This window comes from Notothenia rossii, assembly GCF_949606895.1.
Source record: "Notothenia rossii genome assembly, chromosome: 3".
NCBI lineage: Eukaryota > Metazoa > Chordata > Actinopteri > Perciformes > Nototheniidae > Notothenia > Notothenia rossii.
In genome coordinates this window covers 27,452,466-27,473,110 of record NC_136901.1, presented here as the reverse complement: position 1 = coordinate 27,473,110, position 20,645 = coordinate 27,452,466, and the positions used below count along the sequence as shown (strand labels likewise).

Sequence of the window (20,645 nt, the reverse complement as noted above, 5' to 3'; positions counted from 1 at the left end):
GCATAATGCAGGGACCAGGGCCCCATCAGGATGCACTATAAGTATGCACACATGTGTGAGAGTGAGTTTGTGGGAGACATCCTGCATCCCAATCTCAGTCTCAAGTGAGGCAAATTAAAATGCCTGGAATAAACTGACACTTGAAATCCTCTCGCTCTTGAGTAACGACCTTGTCCTTCTCTCGCTCTTTTTTCAGGGAACTGTAAGCTCACACATTGATATTCTGTCACTAACGTGGACTGTGTCTGACTGATGGGAGACTTTCTGTCCCTGATGCTTCCTACACTGCCCTGAACGATATGAGAGCGGACGTGGACCTGTTGCAGTCAGCCTCAAATATGTCCACAGAGAGAGTTCACTTTCAGAACACAAGTCACGCATCGCACTCTGAACACAGCATGCCGTAATGGCCCTGTCGCTGTGCTGCTTCATGGACTATTACAGAATTAGCCTCATCTTCTACGACAGTTTCCTCCCTGTGTGCTTGTTTCTACAGTTATATTAAACAATGAGCCTAGAAAAAAAAGCCATTCTCTTGAAATTTGCCCTGAGAGACTAACAACAGCAGGATGTGCGCTGCTCTACAACTACTGTGGCTGCATCACACACATTAAGTTAAGATCATGTTATCTGTTTGGAAATTAGGTGCTCACAACTTACTTTACAGGTAATTACAGGAAGAAATACAAGGAGCATTGCCTAAATAAATACAATCCTGTTTCCGCTTTGTAATCCTTTTAAAGGTCCCATGTCATGCTTTTCTGGTTATTACCCTTCCCCTTGTGTGTTATGAAGGTTTTTATGCATGTAAACGGTCTGCAGAGTCAAAACCCTCAAAGTAAACCCTGTAGCCAGTAAAACTCTAACACAGAAAATACCTCCCAAAACACCTCGTTGGAGATACGTCATTGTCCATTGATTCTTCCGGGTACCGCATGATGTCATGCGTTACCCGGAACCAAATGGACCAATCCGTGGAGCCGTTACGTTATGTCCGCGGAGCCGTTACGTTAAGCCCCCGCTGATTGGTCCAAATTGACCAATCCACGGACTTCCTCACACACACACACACACACACACACACACACACACACACACACACACACACACTCAGTGCAGGCAGCTCTGCTGATCTCTCCTCCCTGGTTGCAGGCTGATAACAGACAGTTGGGATCGCGGCGAAATTCTCTCTGCAGACCCATTCTCACAGCGTTTATCAACCTTTTTCTTACTCAATATCAAGCCACACTTATTGTTTTTACTTCAGCTGTGACTTTGTGTGTGCTCAGGGTGAGTTTGGCTGTGTTTCGCTGTATCGCTAAACAAGGAAACCACACCTCCACGGAGCTCAGCGCGATTCACAACGTCCCGACCAATCAGAGCACACTGCTCACAGGGAGGCCGGGGGCTGGAGCTATTGGAGCTACAACGAGCCGTTAAAGGCAGAGAATGAAATTCAGTGAGTACACGTAGTTTACAGAGATGCTGTATGAGAAACCAAAGTGATTTTGGAAAATTGCACAATATGAATCTATTCTAGTAGACCTCAACAATGGAATTATGATCAGTGGAAATGGCCATGACATGGGACCTTGAACATATAATCATTGGCTTTCAGATGGAATTATCTTAAAGATACTCAAATCATTTTCAAGGTGAAACATTCAAAGCTGGCTAACACAGAACAAAAAGATAATGCTCTATTCTACCACAGTGGTACATTTATTTGTAAATGTTTTACATAAACCATTGAAGACTCTGTAACATGGCCTCTATGGGAATGCCTCAATAAACATGTACAAGGCGAGAAATAGGACAAAAAGAATATTAGCATCAGGGCCAATCATGTTCCATGGGACACAAGCAGTCATTGATAGGTACTGTATTAGTGAGGTTTTTCTCTTGAGACCACATGGTAATCAAAAATGGCGCTGATGGAAGTAAACATCTGCCTGATGCCCAGAGGCAGGAGACTGTGTGCACCTACGTCCTCACAGCAGAACACACGAAGGACTTGGCAAACAGCAGTGGAGCGTACAGTCCATTAGCTGTGTCCTGTGAATGTAGCGTAAACAGAATTAGCTGCACTTTTGCTATTTCTGAGTAATGGAAATGAGCTATCACATCTAGTTAGGAGAGCTGAGTCTGTTTTCCCTGTATTATTCCTCTACATAACTAAGCAGAAAACCTCACATCAGTTTTAATTCCTTTAGCCTTATTCCATGTTCCTTTAATTCTCTTTTTTTCTGGCTGGGTAGATTTTATTTCACACTGTGCAGAGGTCACTGAGCCCGGGCAGCTCTCAGAGGTGGGAGAGACTCCAGATTTGTCAAAGCCCATGAAAAGTGCATTGAGCAGAACACACTGGACAAAAGCACACCCAAAGGGGAATGAACACATTAGAAAGCCAACCTTCCACTTATCTGTTGACCTCCTGAGAAGATAGAGTAAAGCAGCAGGGGTCCAGAGTGTGACTGAAAGATCTGATAGAAGCTGGCATTGGTAAAGCGAATGTGTAACCAAAAGCCATTTTAAGGACGCCTTTGGAAAACCTTTAACCTCTAAATGCTCCACAGAGAGAGGGGAACTGTGGCTGTGTTGGGTCGCAGGATTCAGATTTTAGCACACTTTGATGATTATAATGCTGCATAATTCATGACTCCAACCAACACTTTAAAAGCAGCCAATAGATGTGCTGATAATTCGGTAGATTTTATTGGCATCTTTTCTTTGGTCCGTTTCCATCTCCCTCTCATAATTGGCTGTTTACTTCATCACTGAGCAGAATACATCAGTTTTTCTGGCCATAATCAGTGATGTGGTCTGTCATTTATTGATTTGTTGACTTATGTCTTCTCCCTTGTGTAAAGCAGGAACGCCTCAGAGGGACACTAAGGAATCTTTTCTGAGCAGGACTGGTGATCTAAGAGTTGTCTCATCAACGACTAGATGCTGATATTTTCATTTTTTTCATTTAATCGTTTATTTGAACCGGGACAATGCACATTGATGAACACTTTAAAATAAAAAAATGCTTACAAGTGTAAATGAGCCGGATCTTTAGCTTTGAGCCATAAGCGCCATATCCGTATTCAAGGGTGTTTGTTTCAACCAATGCCGATCTTTTCTTAAAAACTGAATTTACTAAACTGATGACAATAATACATATATTGAGTGGTGTTCCATTGCCCAAGATCTTGATATATGTTAAATACAACAACAGTCTATTGCTGGCAGGATGGTGAGCATTTCTCTTACCGGTGTCGAGCTTGGTCCCCTTGGCGCAGGCCACCATGGCCCCCATGCTGGGCTGAGAGGTCATCCGGCCATAGAGTCCACCTACAGAGGGAAATTCAATATGAAATCTGTTGGACATCTACTTCCTTCGTCTGGATTTCAACAGGTTCATGGTAAGATGTCTAAAATGTGTTGTGCAAGCTTGAGAGATTTTCATGATTTGTTATATACAGGGTATATGCAGGAATCCTGAAGTCAAATTTAATACCTTTTAAGACCTTTTTTAAGACCCTTTCCATACATTTTAAGACCTCATCGCAACTTTGAGTTCTAACCGGTTACATTGGCAACACACTTTACCTCAAATTTACTATATTGATTGTAAGATAGCAAAACTAAACAAAGTGCAGACAGACTACTGAAGCCTTCTCTCCACATGAACTTCAACCTCTCTGTGAAGGTCAGGTTTAATGCAGTATGCTGCTTTGTTGCTTCTGTACTCTGTGCTCTTTCATTCCAGTAACACTCCTCAGAAAACATTAGAAACCAGTATTTGACCAATAAACAAAACAATTGACAAAACTTTGAACTATGAAATATGTTAAACTTTGGTGAGCTTCAGCGGGGTAATGCCATATAGGAGCTCCCTCACAAACACCCAGGGGTTAAATTGGGCTGGGGCTGTCCGGGGCTAAGCCCTGGCACATAGGACGATGCTCTGACGTCATCACCCTCACACATTTGTCATATGTTTACAAAAAAGGATATATATGTTAAGACTTTTCTCGTTCTTAATATAGACTATATTTAGGGTCTATATGTGTTGACTTTACTTTAAAATAGCAGATCTCTGTGACCGTATATAGTTTGGCTTAGACCCCGGCCCCACACGGTAAAACGCATACGCAAGCGCAAAAAAGGCTTCCTTTCAAACGCATTCGATTCATTAACGTGTCCGTTCACACGAGACCGCTGCAAATGCTGGAAACGATGTAGTACTATGTCATGCCTGTAAGTGGCGCTGCTGCCGCCCGAAATACACCAAAAGCAGCGAAGAAGACCCCGGAGCATGGTTGCCATGGTTGCCCTTCTGTTTATTCTCCTCGGTGGACGGCGTGTTCTCCTGCTGTATCTCTCAGGTAGTCCACCAGCAGATGAAAAACACCCACCTCTCCGCCTTTTCCAAGGAACGAGGGGACCGTGCGGCAGAGTTTCCGTTAAAAAAAATGTTCCGCCGGTCAACATGTCCCTTAAAGTTTAAATCTTCCGAACAAAATTAGAAAAGTGCCGGTCAGAGGTCTTCTTTGTTATTTATTGAGCTTTAAAACAAATTGATAACGACTCTGTTCTCTGTATAATAATATAATAATATTTAATAAACGGTGACTGCCTCTCTTTTCCTCCCCCTCTTCTGACAGCCCAGCAGCAGCAGGAGACGGGGGGAGAGGGAGGCGGGCTCTTTCATCGTTATCAGAAAATGATCATATAGGGCACACACGGAGCCGTTGGACCCCCAGAGCGTTGCGTATGCCGGTCTTCCCATCTTGGGACCCGTTACCGTAGTCGTTTATTCCCCCCCCCCCCCCCCCCCACACACACACAGAGCGGAGCAAGGCAACGAAACTTAAAATAATAAGCAGCATTTTACGGCGCGCTATGCATGGGGCCGCCTTGTGGGGTTTCCCGACATGTCGTTTCAGTAAATTAAAGGGTGTTTCATGTTGTCGTTGCTGTGGGACTTCTTAATACCTTGGAAAATGCCATTTAATACTTTTTAATACTTTTTAAAAGCCTTAATTTTCGCTAAATTGATTTATCAACTTTTAATACTTTTTAAGACCCCGCGGACACCCTGTATATAAAATAAAATATCATTAAATACCCCAGTCATGAATTTTTAAACGTTTTAAATCTTTCAAAAGGTGGTTGCTAACAAGTAGCTAAATAATAACAGGACTTTAGATGTCAAAACGAAATGCTCCCTTATCGAGCCAGAGGTGTGAAAGTCAAGCAGCGGTGTTGTAAGACTCGTTGTGTAGCAAAATACAAGAAACTAAATTAACCAAGTAAAGCAATGGGATCAATACAAACACATGTTTTTAGTGTTTGCTCTAACGTGGACTGTCTGTTTCTTTTATAAAGAGTAAATAGGAACTAAACAGTAGAATGGCCCAGAAGTGCAAATAGCAGCCAATTTTTTTAATGAAACTCCCAAAGCTGGCTGCATGCGTCAGTGAACACAGTAAGAGAGATGCTCCTTGTTTCAACAATATTCCCCTCTTTGTTTTAGTGACAATTCATATTTTCAAACTGCATTTACTATTCTGAATTGTTTGTTGGTTTGTAGCCTTTATTTAACCAGGTGAAAGCCCCTTGAGATCAAAAGACCTCTTTTTCAAGGGTGACCTGCAGGAAATTAGTTACACATAATAATAATAATAATAATAATAATAATAATAATAATAATAATAATTAGAGGCTAGCATTATATTAGAGTAGTATTTGAACAAACACGATGACTACTCACAGCTACGTCCACTACGTCAGCTCCAGCCTCGGCACAGGCCAGCATGGCGGCTACTCCGGCCCCCGCGGTGTCGTGAGTGTGCACGTGGATGGGCAGGTCGGGGAAGCGGTCTCTCAGAGAGCCAATCAGAAGCTTGCTGGACTGCGGCTTCAGGAGGCCGGCCATATCCTGGAAACAAAAAGAGAAAAGGAACATTAAGAAAGTAGGAAAATGGAAAATAGAAACAATTCATATAAAACATATGTGATTGCAATAAGTTCACACAATATTAAATACCATTTTTGGTTTCAGATTTGTCCTGGAATCCTGAGCAGTAAAATTAACACAGGTGCAGACTTTTATACAGATGCCTTAACGCTGTTTTAAGATGCTTTCTGCAACAAATCTAAGTTTTGGATATGCAGTGGCGTTTTTATATGTACAAAAGTGGTGCGGCAAGAAAAACTTAGATGTGTGTATATACTGTATATAAGCTTCTGGTGCTTTTTTGAACACGTAAACAAATAGCTGTAGGCTATCCATGGTTCCGATAGAAAGAGAGGGGGGGGGGGGGGGGGGGGGGGGGCCTATAAGGAAAACACAGACGCTCATCACAGAGGTCACAATATCTATCGATCCAGCAGAGCAATAGCCTATAGCCTTTAATCGCTATATACTGCTCTCTCGTCTCTCACTTTTCGCAGAACATGTACTTACAGCCAATCAGCTCTCTGAATTATCAGATGATGTTTGGTAGGTATGCCAGCACTATGCCCCACTGGTGATTATTGTTTTGCCAAACACGATAGAAAAATACTCTGAGCATGCGCAGTGTAGTTTTTACAGCACCCATTCATTTAGACAGCAGAGACAGGGGCTTGCCCCACATCGCTCAACACGGCTCAATAGGCACACTGTGGACATTAGTTGGAAGAACCCAGACTAAAACAGCAATGTACAGACAAATTGGATGACTAAACATGATCTTAAAATATATTTTAACATATATTTTCTTTGCATATTTTTTAAATTATTATTTGTATTACTTTCTGCTGACACTAGGTGGGGCTGTGCACCACAGAGCGCTGATTGATTGATTGATTGATTGATTGATTGATTGATTGATTGATTGATTGATTGAAGCAGAAAGAACGTTCACAAACACCAACATCCTTTTAGTGATTAGGACTTGGAAAAGAATACCACATAGTGAAACTCTCCAAATAAGCATTGTGTCTTCTGATACAAATCTGAATTAAATCAGCCACCATGAGGTTTAATTGAAGCCATTTAGACCTGGAGAAATTCCAATATTCTATCTGAAAATATATTCAATGTTCAAAGACTTCAGAAAACAACTACTTAATATATTCTGGAAAAGGATAATTTAGAACAAAATAATGACGAAAGTATTATTTTTTAACAAACACCACGTTGATGATTCAATATTTAAATCTAAATTGATACAAACAGAATTCCACACACAGAGCTTACATGACGCTCCCTTTGGTGATCATTGCACTCCATGAAGTTTTATTTCATGCTCATTTCCCCTTTTAAAAGTTAACCTCATTAGCCGTGCAATGCTTTTATGAGACTGCCACCGCTGCGTGAGATTGATCGCACCATAGGGGCGGGGGTTTATCATATTAACGTTTGAAAATATTCTGTCATGCTTCAACAAAGTAATTAATTCAATGCAAGTATTATCAGTATATTAAATTTAGATAGAGAGGATCACATTTACAAGTCATTTCAATTGGAGCAAGAGAAACAAATTTGCTGTGTTTGACATGTGAGGTTTTAATGCTAATTAAAAAGCATGTACGAGTTTTGTGTAAATCTGTAAAATCATCATGATATATTGGCGAAACTGGTTATTAGAAAACCAAGACTGTATTCCATACATTTTGTATTTTGCTGAAGATCTGCTATACTGTTGGTGTTACAGTAGATGTAGCACCACAAATGTAACATAAATAAAAGTGATAATTGCAGCAGTCACACCTGCAGCTTGCCAACATCGTTAAAATAAGGATTTTTCAATAATGTCTTACCTAAAGCATGACCAGGCCAAAAAACACCGCAGGTCAGTCCCTGATTATAATGAACTTCATACATGATTAAAATACGCATGAGTGTGTGTGTAATGAGTAAAAGACTGCGTATATAAGCCTTTGTAAAAAAGTACTTATACTGTAGTAAGATCCTTCCAGCTGGTTCTATGTTATTCCGGTGGCAGATGGGAAGGGATTCATACAGAAGCAAAGAATAAGTGCCAGTTTTCCTTATCACAGGGAAAACAATGTTGGCTTATTATAGCCAGACACTTAAAACACTGCGTCTAGTGTTATTTCCTCACCTTGATGCAGAGGATGTGAGTTCCTGCTTTGACCAGCTCATCGGCCAGCTGCATGTAGTAGTCCAGAGAGTACTTCTGCCTCATGGGGTCCGAGACGTCGCCCGTGTAGGAGATGGCGGCCTCCACCACCCCCCCCGCCTCTCCAGCAGCCTCCATGCCCAGCAGCATGTTGGGCAGGTAGTTCAGGGAATCGAACACGCGGAAAATGTCCATGCCGTTTTCTTTCGCCACCTCGCAGAACCTGAAGGAGGGGGTTGAATTAGTTTAATCTACATTCAAATAACACATAAATAATCTTACCGAACGCTGCACATGAGTTTGTCTTTATATCCCAGACGATAGCACACATCCGGGTTGGAAATAAGACTTTTATATCAATCTCCATATCTGTACCTGCGTTAATACAATATTCACACTATTTCCATGCTCATACAGCCTGCAGGAGCCCACAAAGTCTGCAGAGAAATGTATACCGCCTCATTATCCAAGCAGCGAGAGCTAAATCTCTCCTATTATTGCCTCTGCCTCCGTGTCCTAATCAGGTTTCAAAACTGGGATGTGCGCCTGTTTTAGCTGTGTTAGTGTGAATACAACATTTACACACACTGAGAGCTTTTGTTTTGGCAAATAAACACAGACACTTAATGTTGTGCCACGAGAGGATTACCAGTGTCCAGTATTTATTTATTCAACACTACAATGCATACAAGCGCTGCCTAGTGTTCGGCACCAAAACTAAATATTGTCCAGAATCTTTGACTCAGCGACAGTGTTGGGACTAACGCGTTACCAGGGGCGGTTCTAGTGGGGGGGGGGGGGTAGGGGGGGGCCAGTGCCCCCCTAACACTGACCTCTGACCCCCTGTGGCCCCCCTAAAAATGAAAAGTGAAAAAAGTGAAAAAAAAGAAAAATGTATGATTTATTACACGATTTATTGAATGACAGAATAGGCGGAACTAACGTTATTCCTCATTCTAGTCGGACCCATTAGAGCGGTGCACTCAGGACCCATTAGAGCGGTGCACTCACTTTCACTGTCCGGCTGAAGCGCGCGAAAAACACTTTTCATCTCGGATCATCAGATGCTGTTGCATCCAAGAAAGACTGATTGAAACCTACGTTTCGAGAGAGTACCACGATAATTGAAGGTGAGTTAAACTATTGTATCCGTGTAATTGTAGATGTAAAGTAGAGATGTAACTGTTCATTGCCTTTATTTTTATATAAATATGATATGGTGTTAGTGCAAAAATTGTACTATAACTTAAGCTGAAGCTAACAGCCATAACTATAAGATATATCTGAAATAAATAAGTGGACTGAAAAAAATACCAATAACTGTATTGCATTGTTTTCTTATGCGCAATTACTTCATACTGTCTAGTTCTTTTTTTGTCCTGCATTTATAGTTCCCCCCTCAGAAAATAACTGGCCCCCCAGTGGCCCCCCCCAGTCAAATTGGTCTAGAACCACCGTATCGCGTTACAAAGTAACGCGATACTGTAACGCAACTACTTTTGTGGTAACTAATATCATTACTAGTTACCTATTCCCATTGGGTAACGCCGTTATAGTTACTGTGATTTAAATTACACGTTACTGCGTTACATTATGTGATGGAACTGAACCGAATCTCCCTGCGGATGTAACAGGCGAATACAGCGATGTCCTCTCACAGTGCCATGGAAAAGTGAAAGAAAGGAGTGATGATTGGTTAACGCGGTGGTAACATTTCAGGGTAAGCCAATCAGAGACAGAGTTGGGCGGGTCTTGCCTTAGGGGGAAAATACACACACACACGAACACTTGCTAATGCTAATACACACACACACACACACACACACACACACACACACACACACACACACACACACACACACACACACACACACACACACACACACACACACACACACACACACACACACACACACACACACACACACACACACACACACACACACTAGGGGTTTCACAACTACCAATATTTACTAGTCGACACGTTTTTCAAAATAGCAGTCGACTAGTCGACTAGTCGTGACGTCATAATAAAGACACGCAAAGAGAGGTGTACAACTGTATTTTATATTGGAACTCATACAGTAACATTAAACACTGCATTTTAAATTTGTGTTACATGGCTGAGTCAATAACAAACAGTAACTGTACTCACCAAAATCGACAGCAAAAAACTCTTGTTTACATAAATGCCACGTAAATCCAGTGCCCAACAGCGCAACACTTTATTCGCTGTCCTCCACGATAACGTCCACCTTTCCATATTTTTGGTTTGGTTTGAACACCAACGCATCGACATGTGAGGGAAGGAGGCTTGACCGCTTTCGGGTGACAGTGTTGCCTGCCAGGGAAAAAACCCTCTCACTCGGGGTGCTTGGCTGGAATAGCCAGGTAGCTCCTCGAAAGCGGGGGAAGCGGTGCACGTTTTCTGCCCACCACTCCAGTGGATTATCCATTGTGGGGATATGCGGTGTCCCGCTGGCAGTAATCCCGTAGTTTATCATCCGCATCAGTGTTGACCCGTGGTTTCTTGCTGTTCGTTTGCCTCTGTTCAGTGCTGACGCCGGTCCGTTGCTCACGGGTGCTAGCATTACTGCTAGTGCTAGCTGTCGGCAGCGGGTGTTTCGTCTTCAGATGGTTGCGCATAGCAGATGCATTTGTATTGTACTTCAGTACAGCTGTACACAACTGACACTTCACTGTGGAGTTGGTTACATCTTCGTTGAAGTACTGCCATACATAAGAATGTCGGACGTGTTTTGGAGCATTTTGCAGCACCTCGTTTACCTCCATTTTTTTCACGACTAGTTGACTAGGGCCTACAGCGCCGAGTAGTGGTAAAGGTAGTCGACTAGTCGATTAGTTGGTGAAACCCCTAACACACACACACACACACACACACACACACACACACACACACACACACACACACACACACACACACACACACACACACACACACACACACACACACACACACACACACACACACACACACACACACACACACACACACACACACACACACACACACACACACACACACACTGGCAGATGCAAGTATCAGCGAGAGCAGCAGCGCATTTGCAACTTGGAAATAGAACCACTATTTTCAATTTGTGGGGATAAAGGACGCAAAAAAGCTTACGGTAAAATGTAAACTGTGTGCAGGACAGAAAGCATTGTCCACATCGAATAACAGCAATGCCAATCTCCTGAAGCACCTAACTAATGTACATGGGGCTATAAAACTAGTCGCCACAAAGACCCCACCGTCTCAACCAAACATATCTTTTGTGTTTTATTGTTCCACTACATTTCGTAATGATAATTGCTACAATGATGGGGAGTTGTCCTTTCTCTTACTGTGCCACAAAACAACACAAAAACTTGTAATTTTATTGTTATTATTTTTAAAGTAAAGTAACTTGTTAATAGTTACTTTTATAATTTAGTAACTAATAAAGTAAGTAATTACTTTTTTGAGAGCAGTAACTATAACTATTACTAGTTACTTTTTAAAAGTAACTTGCCCCAACACTGCTCAGCGCTGACAACATCATTATGTGAATCATGTGTAGCAGCAGTGGTGGACAGTATCTAAGGTAATTTACTGTTGTGTGGAACTTAAATACAACTTTCAGGTACTTGTACATCAATGCTTCCATTTCCTACTACTTTAAACTTCTACTCCAGTAGCTCTCAAAGGCAATTTCTATAGTTTTAACTCATTTATTTGCAACTTGCAATTACTTTGAAGATTCCAATTCATAATACAACATATAATTCTGTATATTTCTCTAACTACCTATAAGTATGAATAGCTACCATTTATGAGGAGCGCTTGTAATGAACTAAAGATAAGAGTACTCATACCACCTCTGTGTATTAGCTAGTTGATATTTTCTAAAAATAATATCTAGTTGGCGATCAAACAGCCATTTTGAATGTTCAAAGAAATGTGTGTTCCTCTTGCTGCGGAGTGTACTGTAACCCTGTGTCATGCACTTTAAAATCAATTATATGAAATTAAATTAAACGTTAACTTGATTTAGTTAATGAAGACACTGACTCAGGCTACTTGGCCGCGGGCTGCTGCGCTGCGAGCGTCGCGGGTGAGAAAGCCACAGATAAAAGGGAGGAGGTGGAGAGAGAGCCGGGCCAACAGATCAAAACCATTAATCACAATCATGTGCACATTTTCCAATGGCACTGCCCCTACGGGACACAGAGTGAGGGGGGGGGGGTTACAGAGAGGGAGTTAAAAGAGGGAAAGAAGTGTGTTACAGGGAGAGATGAATGGAGGCATAAAAAGGAACTTATAACTGATGATAAATAATGTGATAGGAGACGGGGAGAATAAAAAGTGTGTGTGTGTATTTCAATGTGAAGGAGTGGGGAGGGGACAGCTGCATTAGTCATAAAGCCACTCCTAATTTATTTCAGGTGAGGGGAATTGCACCTTGCATGCAGGGCTGTGTGTGTGCATGCAGGGCTGTGTGTGTGTGTCCTTGTCTGTGTGGAGCTGCATGCAGGGGTGTGTGTGTGTCTATATGAGTCATCCACATCATGGAGGTAGCAAGTGAATCCATTTGGAAAAGTGTTAGAGGCGTGTGTGTGCATGTGTGTAGGCACAGGAAGTGTTTATGGCTCTAAAGACATTACTTGTAGACATCTGCATCAGTGGTGTTTGGAAGTCACTGCGCATGAGAGGAGGAAACAGCCAAACATCCACCAGGTTCACCTGACTAATGTGTGTGTTAGTGGCTAGCTATTGTATAGATTATTTTCATATTTAACAACAAAGCAGCTGTGTCCCTTTCATTTTATAGAGAGAAATGTTTTCAGTGTAGGTTAAATGACTTGAAAGGAAATAGAAAGGTGATTTATTTACAAGGTGAGAATTGGATGATTGATTGATTGAAGCATCCTGCACCACATGTGTCCATCCCCTAGGTGCTTACATCACCCTCTATCCACCAACAGCCAATACAATCGTGTAATCATGATATTGACGTTAAATCCATACCCACACATTTATATACAAACGGAAACCTGTATGAAGGAAAGTCTATTATAGCCACCAGGCTTCTCCTGGCTTAAATTACATATTACCTTCAGATAACAGTTTTTCCTTAATTAACATATTTGTATTGCATGTTTCTTCTGGTATATTTTTATGTCGCTTGATTTTTACCATACTTGCTTTATTTGTATTACTTTGTTCTTGTGAGCAGACGATTTGTAGCTAATCTTACGCGTTTGGATCGTTGGTGTATTGTTAATTACAGTGTTCTGTTGGGGTAATTGTTTTTCTATTGTTTTGATGAATTGTTCGTGTAATTATTCCCAGATGGCAATTATTTTCACTTTCAATTTTCTTTTCACAAACAAAATAAAATATGTATGAGGTCGATAAATAATATGACAGTGACAGACAATAACGCAGGGGGAGCGCAGCTGGTTTCCAGAAAATCTTTCTGACAATTCAATACAAATGTTTTCAAAATATTAAAAAGAGTTAAATAGGAAAATGACAAAGTTGCTCTAGAGATATGAAGGATCTGCTTTCATCTCGACTGTGTTCCAAATACTGAACAAACCACTTACAATGATATTATTCAGTGCATTTATAAAAAAAATGTATGTTACGCTTAGTGTGTGTCCACCGAAATGTACAACAGTGCTCTGTGTGTTAATTTCTCTAGCATTAGTGGACATAGAACATTGATTTTCGAAGCAAATGCAAAATAATTCTCGCAAATAAGACTCTTGATGTCACGAGTGTTGAATAAACAAATGATTTGTTCTTAATGTTGGGTATAGTCTGTGTCCCAATCTCAAACCCTTCCCCTCTCTACTTCCACTCCGTTTGTGTTGAAGGTACGCCACATTAAGGGCCGTTCCAAACAAACTAGTGGGGTATGCTAGTTATTTAACTCTCCAACAGGAAGTTATCAAATCTCCAACAGGAAGTTTGAAAATAATAATAATAATATTATTTATAATTGTTTGCCTTGAGAAGCTCATTCTATACCATGGTTACAGGAAGTCACAACACTTCCTGTTTCTGCCGGTGAGAGGAAAGTTCATCCGGAAGTTTGCCGCTGCATTCACACCTTACACATTAACGGAGCCTCATTCAGCTGAGAGTGAGAATACACACTCCCTCACACAGTCTGTTTGGAATTAGGCCTCAGTGTGTGTGTGTGTGAGTGTGAGTGTGAGTGTGAGTGTGAGTGTGAGTGTGAGTGTGTGTGTGTGTGTGTGTGTGTGTGTGTGTGTGTGTGTGTGTGTGTGTGTGTGTGTGTGTGTGTGTGTGTGTGTGTGACTCACTTAAAGACAGCGTTGTCGGGGTAGTTGGTGTAGCCCACAGCGTTGGCTCCTCTCAGCAGCATCTGGAAGGGGACGTTTGGGATCAGAGCTCTGAGCTCCTGGAGCCTCTTCCACGGGCACTCTGACAGGAAACGCATGGCCACGTCAAATGTGGCACCTACACACACAGAGAGAGAGAGAGAGGGATTGCACTTTATTTAGTATACCTATAGTATATATAGTCTCATACCAACTTTGATCTAAACTTAAGACTCAAAAACTCATATTTCACAAATATAACACACTAATAGTGGCTGGAATTAAATATCTGATGATACACGCATATTCATTGTTCTTCCTAACACTTTCATCATTTCACTCTGAAGTCACTTTAGAATCGAAGAAATGTTTCAGAGGGCGAGGCGAAAAAAAGAGATAGCAATCTCATTTCCCTTTCTTGGGGGAGTAGATTAGTAAATCTCATACCCGTTTATCATATCAGCCAGAAATATTGAAGCCTCTAGTGGTTTTCTGCTGATCCAACACTGTCATCATTACATTTCATTTTCAGAGCACTCGTACATTTGGACAGAATACTAAGCACAACTGTGTGTTCCCGACTCTGGAGGAGCAGGAACCCCTGGAAACCCTCCTTATCAGTTTTTATTTTTGATACTCCCCCTGACTTGGATTTTAGCCGACCTCAGCGTCTCATAAACAGCTAGCTGATGTTAAACACATTAGTATTAACGTATTTTAGCATGTGAAGTATCAAAACAGGACGCTGATTGAGGCATTCATCTGGGACGGCAGACTCATAATTTGATAACAGGGATGAAGAATGGCAGCTGGCAGAACATTAAGCCGAGCACTGCTGTCCTTTTTGGAAAGAAAGGCAGCATACAATCTGTCATGAAGAAGAGATTAAATTAAATCAGGGAGAAAGATGATAACAAGTCTGGTATGCAATGCCCACCATATCACCACTAAAATATATAGTAATGTTTAAATCATAAAAGGTGCAGGAATATATGAGCCTATAACATCTTCTGTATGTGTGTAAGGTATACAGTACTAATACCACCTTACCACCGTATATTGACTCTTTACTCCATACAAATTTCCCCTGGTGGGAAATTAGGTTTTATAAAATACACTTCTATAGCATGCTCTTGAGCCAATAAAGCAAAGCCTATGATGAATATAAAAAGATGAATGCCTGATGTCTCACACGCAGACCTCTGCAGTTATCAGCATTTTTGTTTAAGTGTGCAATTATGGCCCTGATGCATCAGACAGTTTATCCTGTCAGATCAATGTTTATGTCTCCGTGATCCCACTTAATCACTCTGGAGCTTTGATTTGCTGCCGCTGCTGGTCAGGCTGTACTGCCTGCACCGAGGAAACAGCTCCTGTCCTTAAAAGGAAGCACCGAAATCAAGTGGATCACATTACCTCAGTTTTCAAGGCTTTACTTGAGGCTTTCTTGTCCTAAAAATTGACCTCAAAATATTACAACAGGTTTTTTAAAGCACTGAATGGTTTGTGCCAAAATAAATATCTGATCTTCTGCTACATTAAAACATCAGGGTCCCTAGAGTCAAAAATAAACATGGAGAAGCAGCGTTCAGTTACGATTCATGTAATTTCACTTGTTTTTTTCTATTTTACCCTGCTTTATTTGGGTTATCTTGGCTTTCAAATGACTGTTTTGAAATGTACTTTAGTATTGTATTTTTGATGCACTATATCTTTGAAAGTATTTGGTTCAAATTGCCTTGTGTTGAAATGCGCTGCTGTATTTTAATAAACTTGCCTCGACTCAAAACATGCAGGGGATTCTTGCAGGCTGAATGTACAATAATTAAAACTCTCCAGCTTTACCATTAGATAACTTAGCCGACTGTGGAAATACATTTGAAGAACCATATAGATACATTATGTGACCCAATTCATACAATTGTATCTTGATGGTGTTTGGAGGAACGCTATATGAGGAAGGGTCTTAATCCTCAAAGGGCTTTCACAGGACTTAATCTCTTTTTGATTCATTCAGCCTCTGAAACATGTGAAAGCAATACAATGTTCCATTTTGTATAGGGACAGTGTGTCAGGTGCACAGCGTTCATTACTCACAAGGTCATCTCCCTTTGGTGATTTATCGTGGTTCTGAGTGATTCAAGCAGTATAATATTCTCTGTAATAAAAGTGAATTGTATACTTGGTAGTTATTCCTCCTATGGCCATTTAGTGATGTGCAATTACAAGCTGTCCTTGTGGGAGAGTGCATGCAGGAGCTGGAGTCTTTACTGCAGCGCTGGTCTAATTTGTGTTACACAAACTAAATCAATATGAGGCGAGAGCACGGCTGATACTAGTGAACCTGGGAATTTTGGGTATTGAAAGCCGAGCGAAAGAAGGATGATTAACAGAGGGGATGGGAAACAAGCGGTCCGATATTTACACACTGACATCAAAGATTATAGCATTCTATTATTAACAGAGGAGCTTTTTACACAACATGTCTCCTCCTCAAGTCTTATCATGCCTTGTGTGACTCTGGAGGAGCCTTATAAACTCTGAGAAATAACAAATGATGAGGCTTTGATTGGGCTTTCAGAGGGGGAAGAATAAGAGGAAGATAGAAGAGACCGAAGGCAGCATATGAAACAAGGAGAAGCTAGACTGGCAGTCACAGAGCGCCAAGGCTAATGGTGCATTCATGTGCTCCTGGGATTCTCCATTTCCCTACTTGGGAAGTCATTCTTCTCTATTGAAGATGCATTAAAGTAAAATATTTGATTTGACTTTAATCCCACTGCAGAAAGGGCATAGGTCATGCTCTGCTGCAAAACTTAAGCAGATTAATTCCTATTTTGGTCTTGAAAAATATGTTTTAGGGGATGAGTATGAACAAACTATGTGTGTGTGTAAGAAAAGCATAAAAAAACAATTGAAATGCACTGTTAATCTCATGAGGAAAGGTGATTCCTGTTCTTTATGCTTTTATGCTAATTATCACTCATTTGTAAATGTGTTGTTCCTACTTAACTTGTCAAACTAACATCGAAATATTATTAGAATCACAAAGCATGCTATTACCCTGTAAAGAGTCACAGCAAGGATTCAGAGAGGATTTCTATAATTTATTTAGCAATAAAATGTTTAAATAATTATGAGGAACTATTTTGTTTTCTCTGACTCATACTGTAATCATATCATGCAGGAACTACTGACGCCTCAAGAGGATCCAGGAGCACATTACATTCCTCTTGGATGATTCAGTGGAGCTTCTCTAAACTGAAAGAGACAACATCAGCCGTTACAGAATCACCATGTCGGGGGGGTTTAAGGGTTTCTGTTTTACATTTCATTTCAATGATGGACTGTTGCTGTGGTGCTATAATTGGCAGAGTCGAGCATATTCAATTTGTCTGGATGTTTCATGAACACAGAACACTGTTTAAACTTCAAGAGCTTTCATCCACAGAAGATTTCAAAACTCATCTCCCACTGCAACTCAAACAGCAGCGGCGCTTTATGAGAGTTTAAAAGGAAGACACAAAGGAAGATGTATTCTCCTTTCTCTTGACGTTTTATCATGACTGGATTCAATTCAGAGGCCAGATAATTCCTGTGTTCGCTTTGAGCTTGTACTGCAGCAGATGCTCAAATGATGAACGTTTAACACATCGTCTGCTCAGTTAGAAATAATTACACGTTGTAAAGAAAATATTATTCAATTACTGTAAATTGTTGAAAAGGACACTGTTTTTCCCATAATAAATGTATCTTATAACCACCATTTGAACAATAATACAACCCCAATCATAGTTTTGGAAATCTTACCCAACTGCAGTTCAATGGGCAAATAGTTAAGGCTTTCAAAAAACATGTGAAGCCTCAGTTGTGAAAACAGGAAGCTCCTAGTAAATTAACATATTGAATGCTCAGCCATAAAATGCTCCCAAAGCATGCTTTCTGTCAGCTTTTATTGACTGTTTTGCACAGCTTCCTGTTCCTCACACAGATGAGGCCCCAGATGAATATTCAAGAAAACCTAATAGAGAGCTCAGTTTGTGCTCTATCATCAGTAAAGCATATAGACATGTCTTTGAGCTTCCCGTTCCCAAAAAGAAGATTTGCCACAGCTCCTGAAAACCCCCTTTGACTGTGTTTAAACCCAGAGTGCTAAGATCCTCAGAGGCAAAGTGAGGTTGTGTCACTGCGAGATTATGAATGATGGTAAACAACATTTGAATGTGGGCGAGAGGTTTAATGCTTTAAATATAAGCTAATGACATGTTAAAAAAAGCATTTATGTCCCTTAATCAAAGCACTTTGAGAACAGGCTCACGGTATAATGAGACAAGGAGCTGCCCTGGCACCTATTCAACGATTTCCCTCCAGAGTGATGAACTGAGTTCACTGCCAGTTATCACAGTCTCTCTTCAAAGATTTACTTTTATTGTAACTGCTCAAACACGCCTAAGCTGAATTAATACCATCCTCCCCTGGTCACTCTCGTAATAACATCACGGTATACTGGGATGCCTTGGAGCCCTTTTCTGAAATATCTGTTTTACTTTCGCTATAACTTTCAATCTGTTCAAACATGAGATGAGTAGACAGTTGCTTAATATGCTCAAATTGCTCTCCCAGAGTAATGGAATATATTGTTTTCCTCTAACTGGTGCACCATGACCGGCTACTGGGAGGAATTCAATCTGAGAGAAGTGTTTACAGAGCTGAGGTTTTACTGGGCAGTCTCTCTCCTCGCATTTTTATTATCTCCTCACTTTGCTCAACCATCTAACAAATGCACAGCGACTTAAACGGAAAGCCTTTTTACTCCAGGCGTTTGTTGTTTGGTCCTCATGTTTGTTCTTGTGATCTGACTAAAGCACTCAAAGTAATTTAAGTACGATCGCTCCATGTGGTTTACCATAATTGAGCATTAAATTAAACGTTTCAACCTCAAGAGGTTCGCTGGGCATATCTCTTCCACAAATGTTTGTGTCCTAAGTGTTCAAACGGGAATTTATTATTTCAAACCGGTTCACAACAATTGTTCTTCACACAGGACAGCTATCAAGAAGTGTTGATAATTGCAGACTGTTCAAACATAAGACAAGTAGTTTTTGTTCTCTGGCCAATTTCACAGTAATTGCATATTATCCAGGGACACTATTGGACTCAAGAGGTTTCAATAATGCATGATTTTCTCTATTCATTCGCAACCATGAAGAGGCTACAATCATTGTCTATTGAGGGAGCTTGCTGGAGACGGTGAAGATGGGAGGACGAGATATCATTTAAATGGCGCATGATTTCCACAGCTCAAACTAGAAAAACAAAGAGGTACAATCACGAGAAGATCTACGGTGAGAGTGGAGATAGAATGGAGAGCAGGCATGTATTCAGACACATTAAAATGTAGGAGTGCATACACAAAGAGATTAATTAACATGATAACTATCTGAAGAGGGAAATGAATGCAAATCGTACGTGACTGATTGTATGAGATCACGCATTATGGGTATTTCCTCAGGTGTAATGTCTCTTTAGAGTGCCAATTGTTAAATCTGATACCACTCATGTCCGTACCAAGAGGTTTAAATAAAGTCAATGCAGATAGGGCTGGTCAATTAATTGTATTTTAAATCGTGATTAGGATTATGGCTTGCAACGATTACGAAAACAATGTAATAGAAATAAAACGATTACCGTAATTTTCGGACTATAAGCCGCGCCTTTTTTCGACGCTGCGGCTTATATAACGGTGCGGCTAATCTATGGATTTTTACAGCTAACGGCCAATAGGGGACCTCCTAAATCTATGGGTTTTACAGGTTACAGTCCACCACCTTTAACTCTATGGGCTCTATGGCCGGTCCGCGCCCCCCACCTTTAAGCGGCGGGCTCCAGCCGGAAAAGCTGGAGGCCGGAAAAGAGTGAGACAGGTAGCGCGCAAAAGTAAAAGTGGAACCGAGAGTGGTACGAGAGACAGAACGAGAGCAAGACAGACAGACATTACGAGAGCGAGACAGTTTGTCCCCGTACCACTGGTTGAAAACCACTGCTGTAGATCACTGCCGGTACGTGCGCTGGGAGCGCACCGTTTAAGTTTGAAAGTTGAAAAGTTTGTGTGTCTGAAACGCTATGTGATACAGTACAGTTAACACAGCACAGTACATGTTCTGTAGC

General features: G+C 41.0%; 1 protein-coding gene across 1 annotated transcript in view; it reads right to left on the bottom strand.

The window, feature by feature from the left end:
• The window catches only part of pcxb (pyruvate carboxylase b), a 298,980-nt gene that overhangs the window by 32,427 nt on the left and 245,908 nt on the right, over positions 1-20,645 (bottom strand). The window contains 5 exon segments of the mRNA XM_079671136.1: positions 3,259-3,321; positions 3,324-3,339; positions 5,765-5,932; positions 8,106-8,346; positions 14,460-14,655. Coding sequence (XP_079527262.1) covers positions 3,259-3,321; positions 3,324-3,339; positions 5,765-5,932; positions 8,106-8,346; positions 14,460-14,655 — 684 coding nt within the window.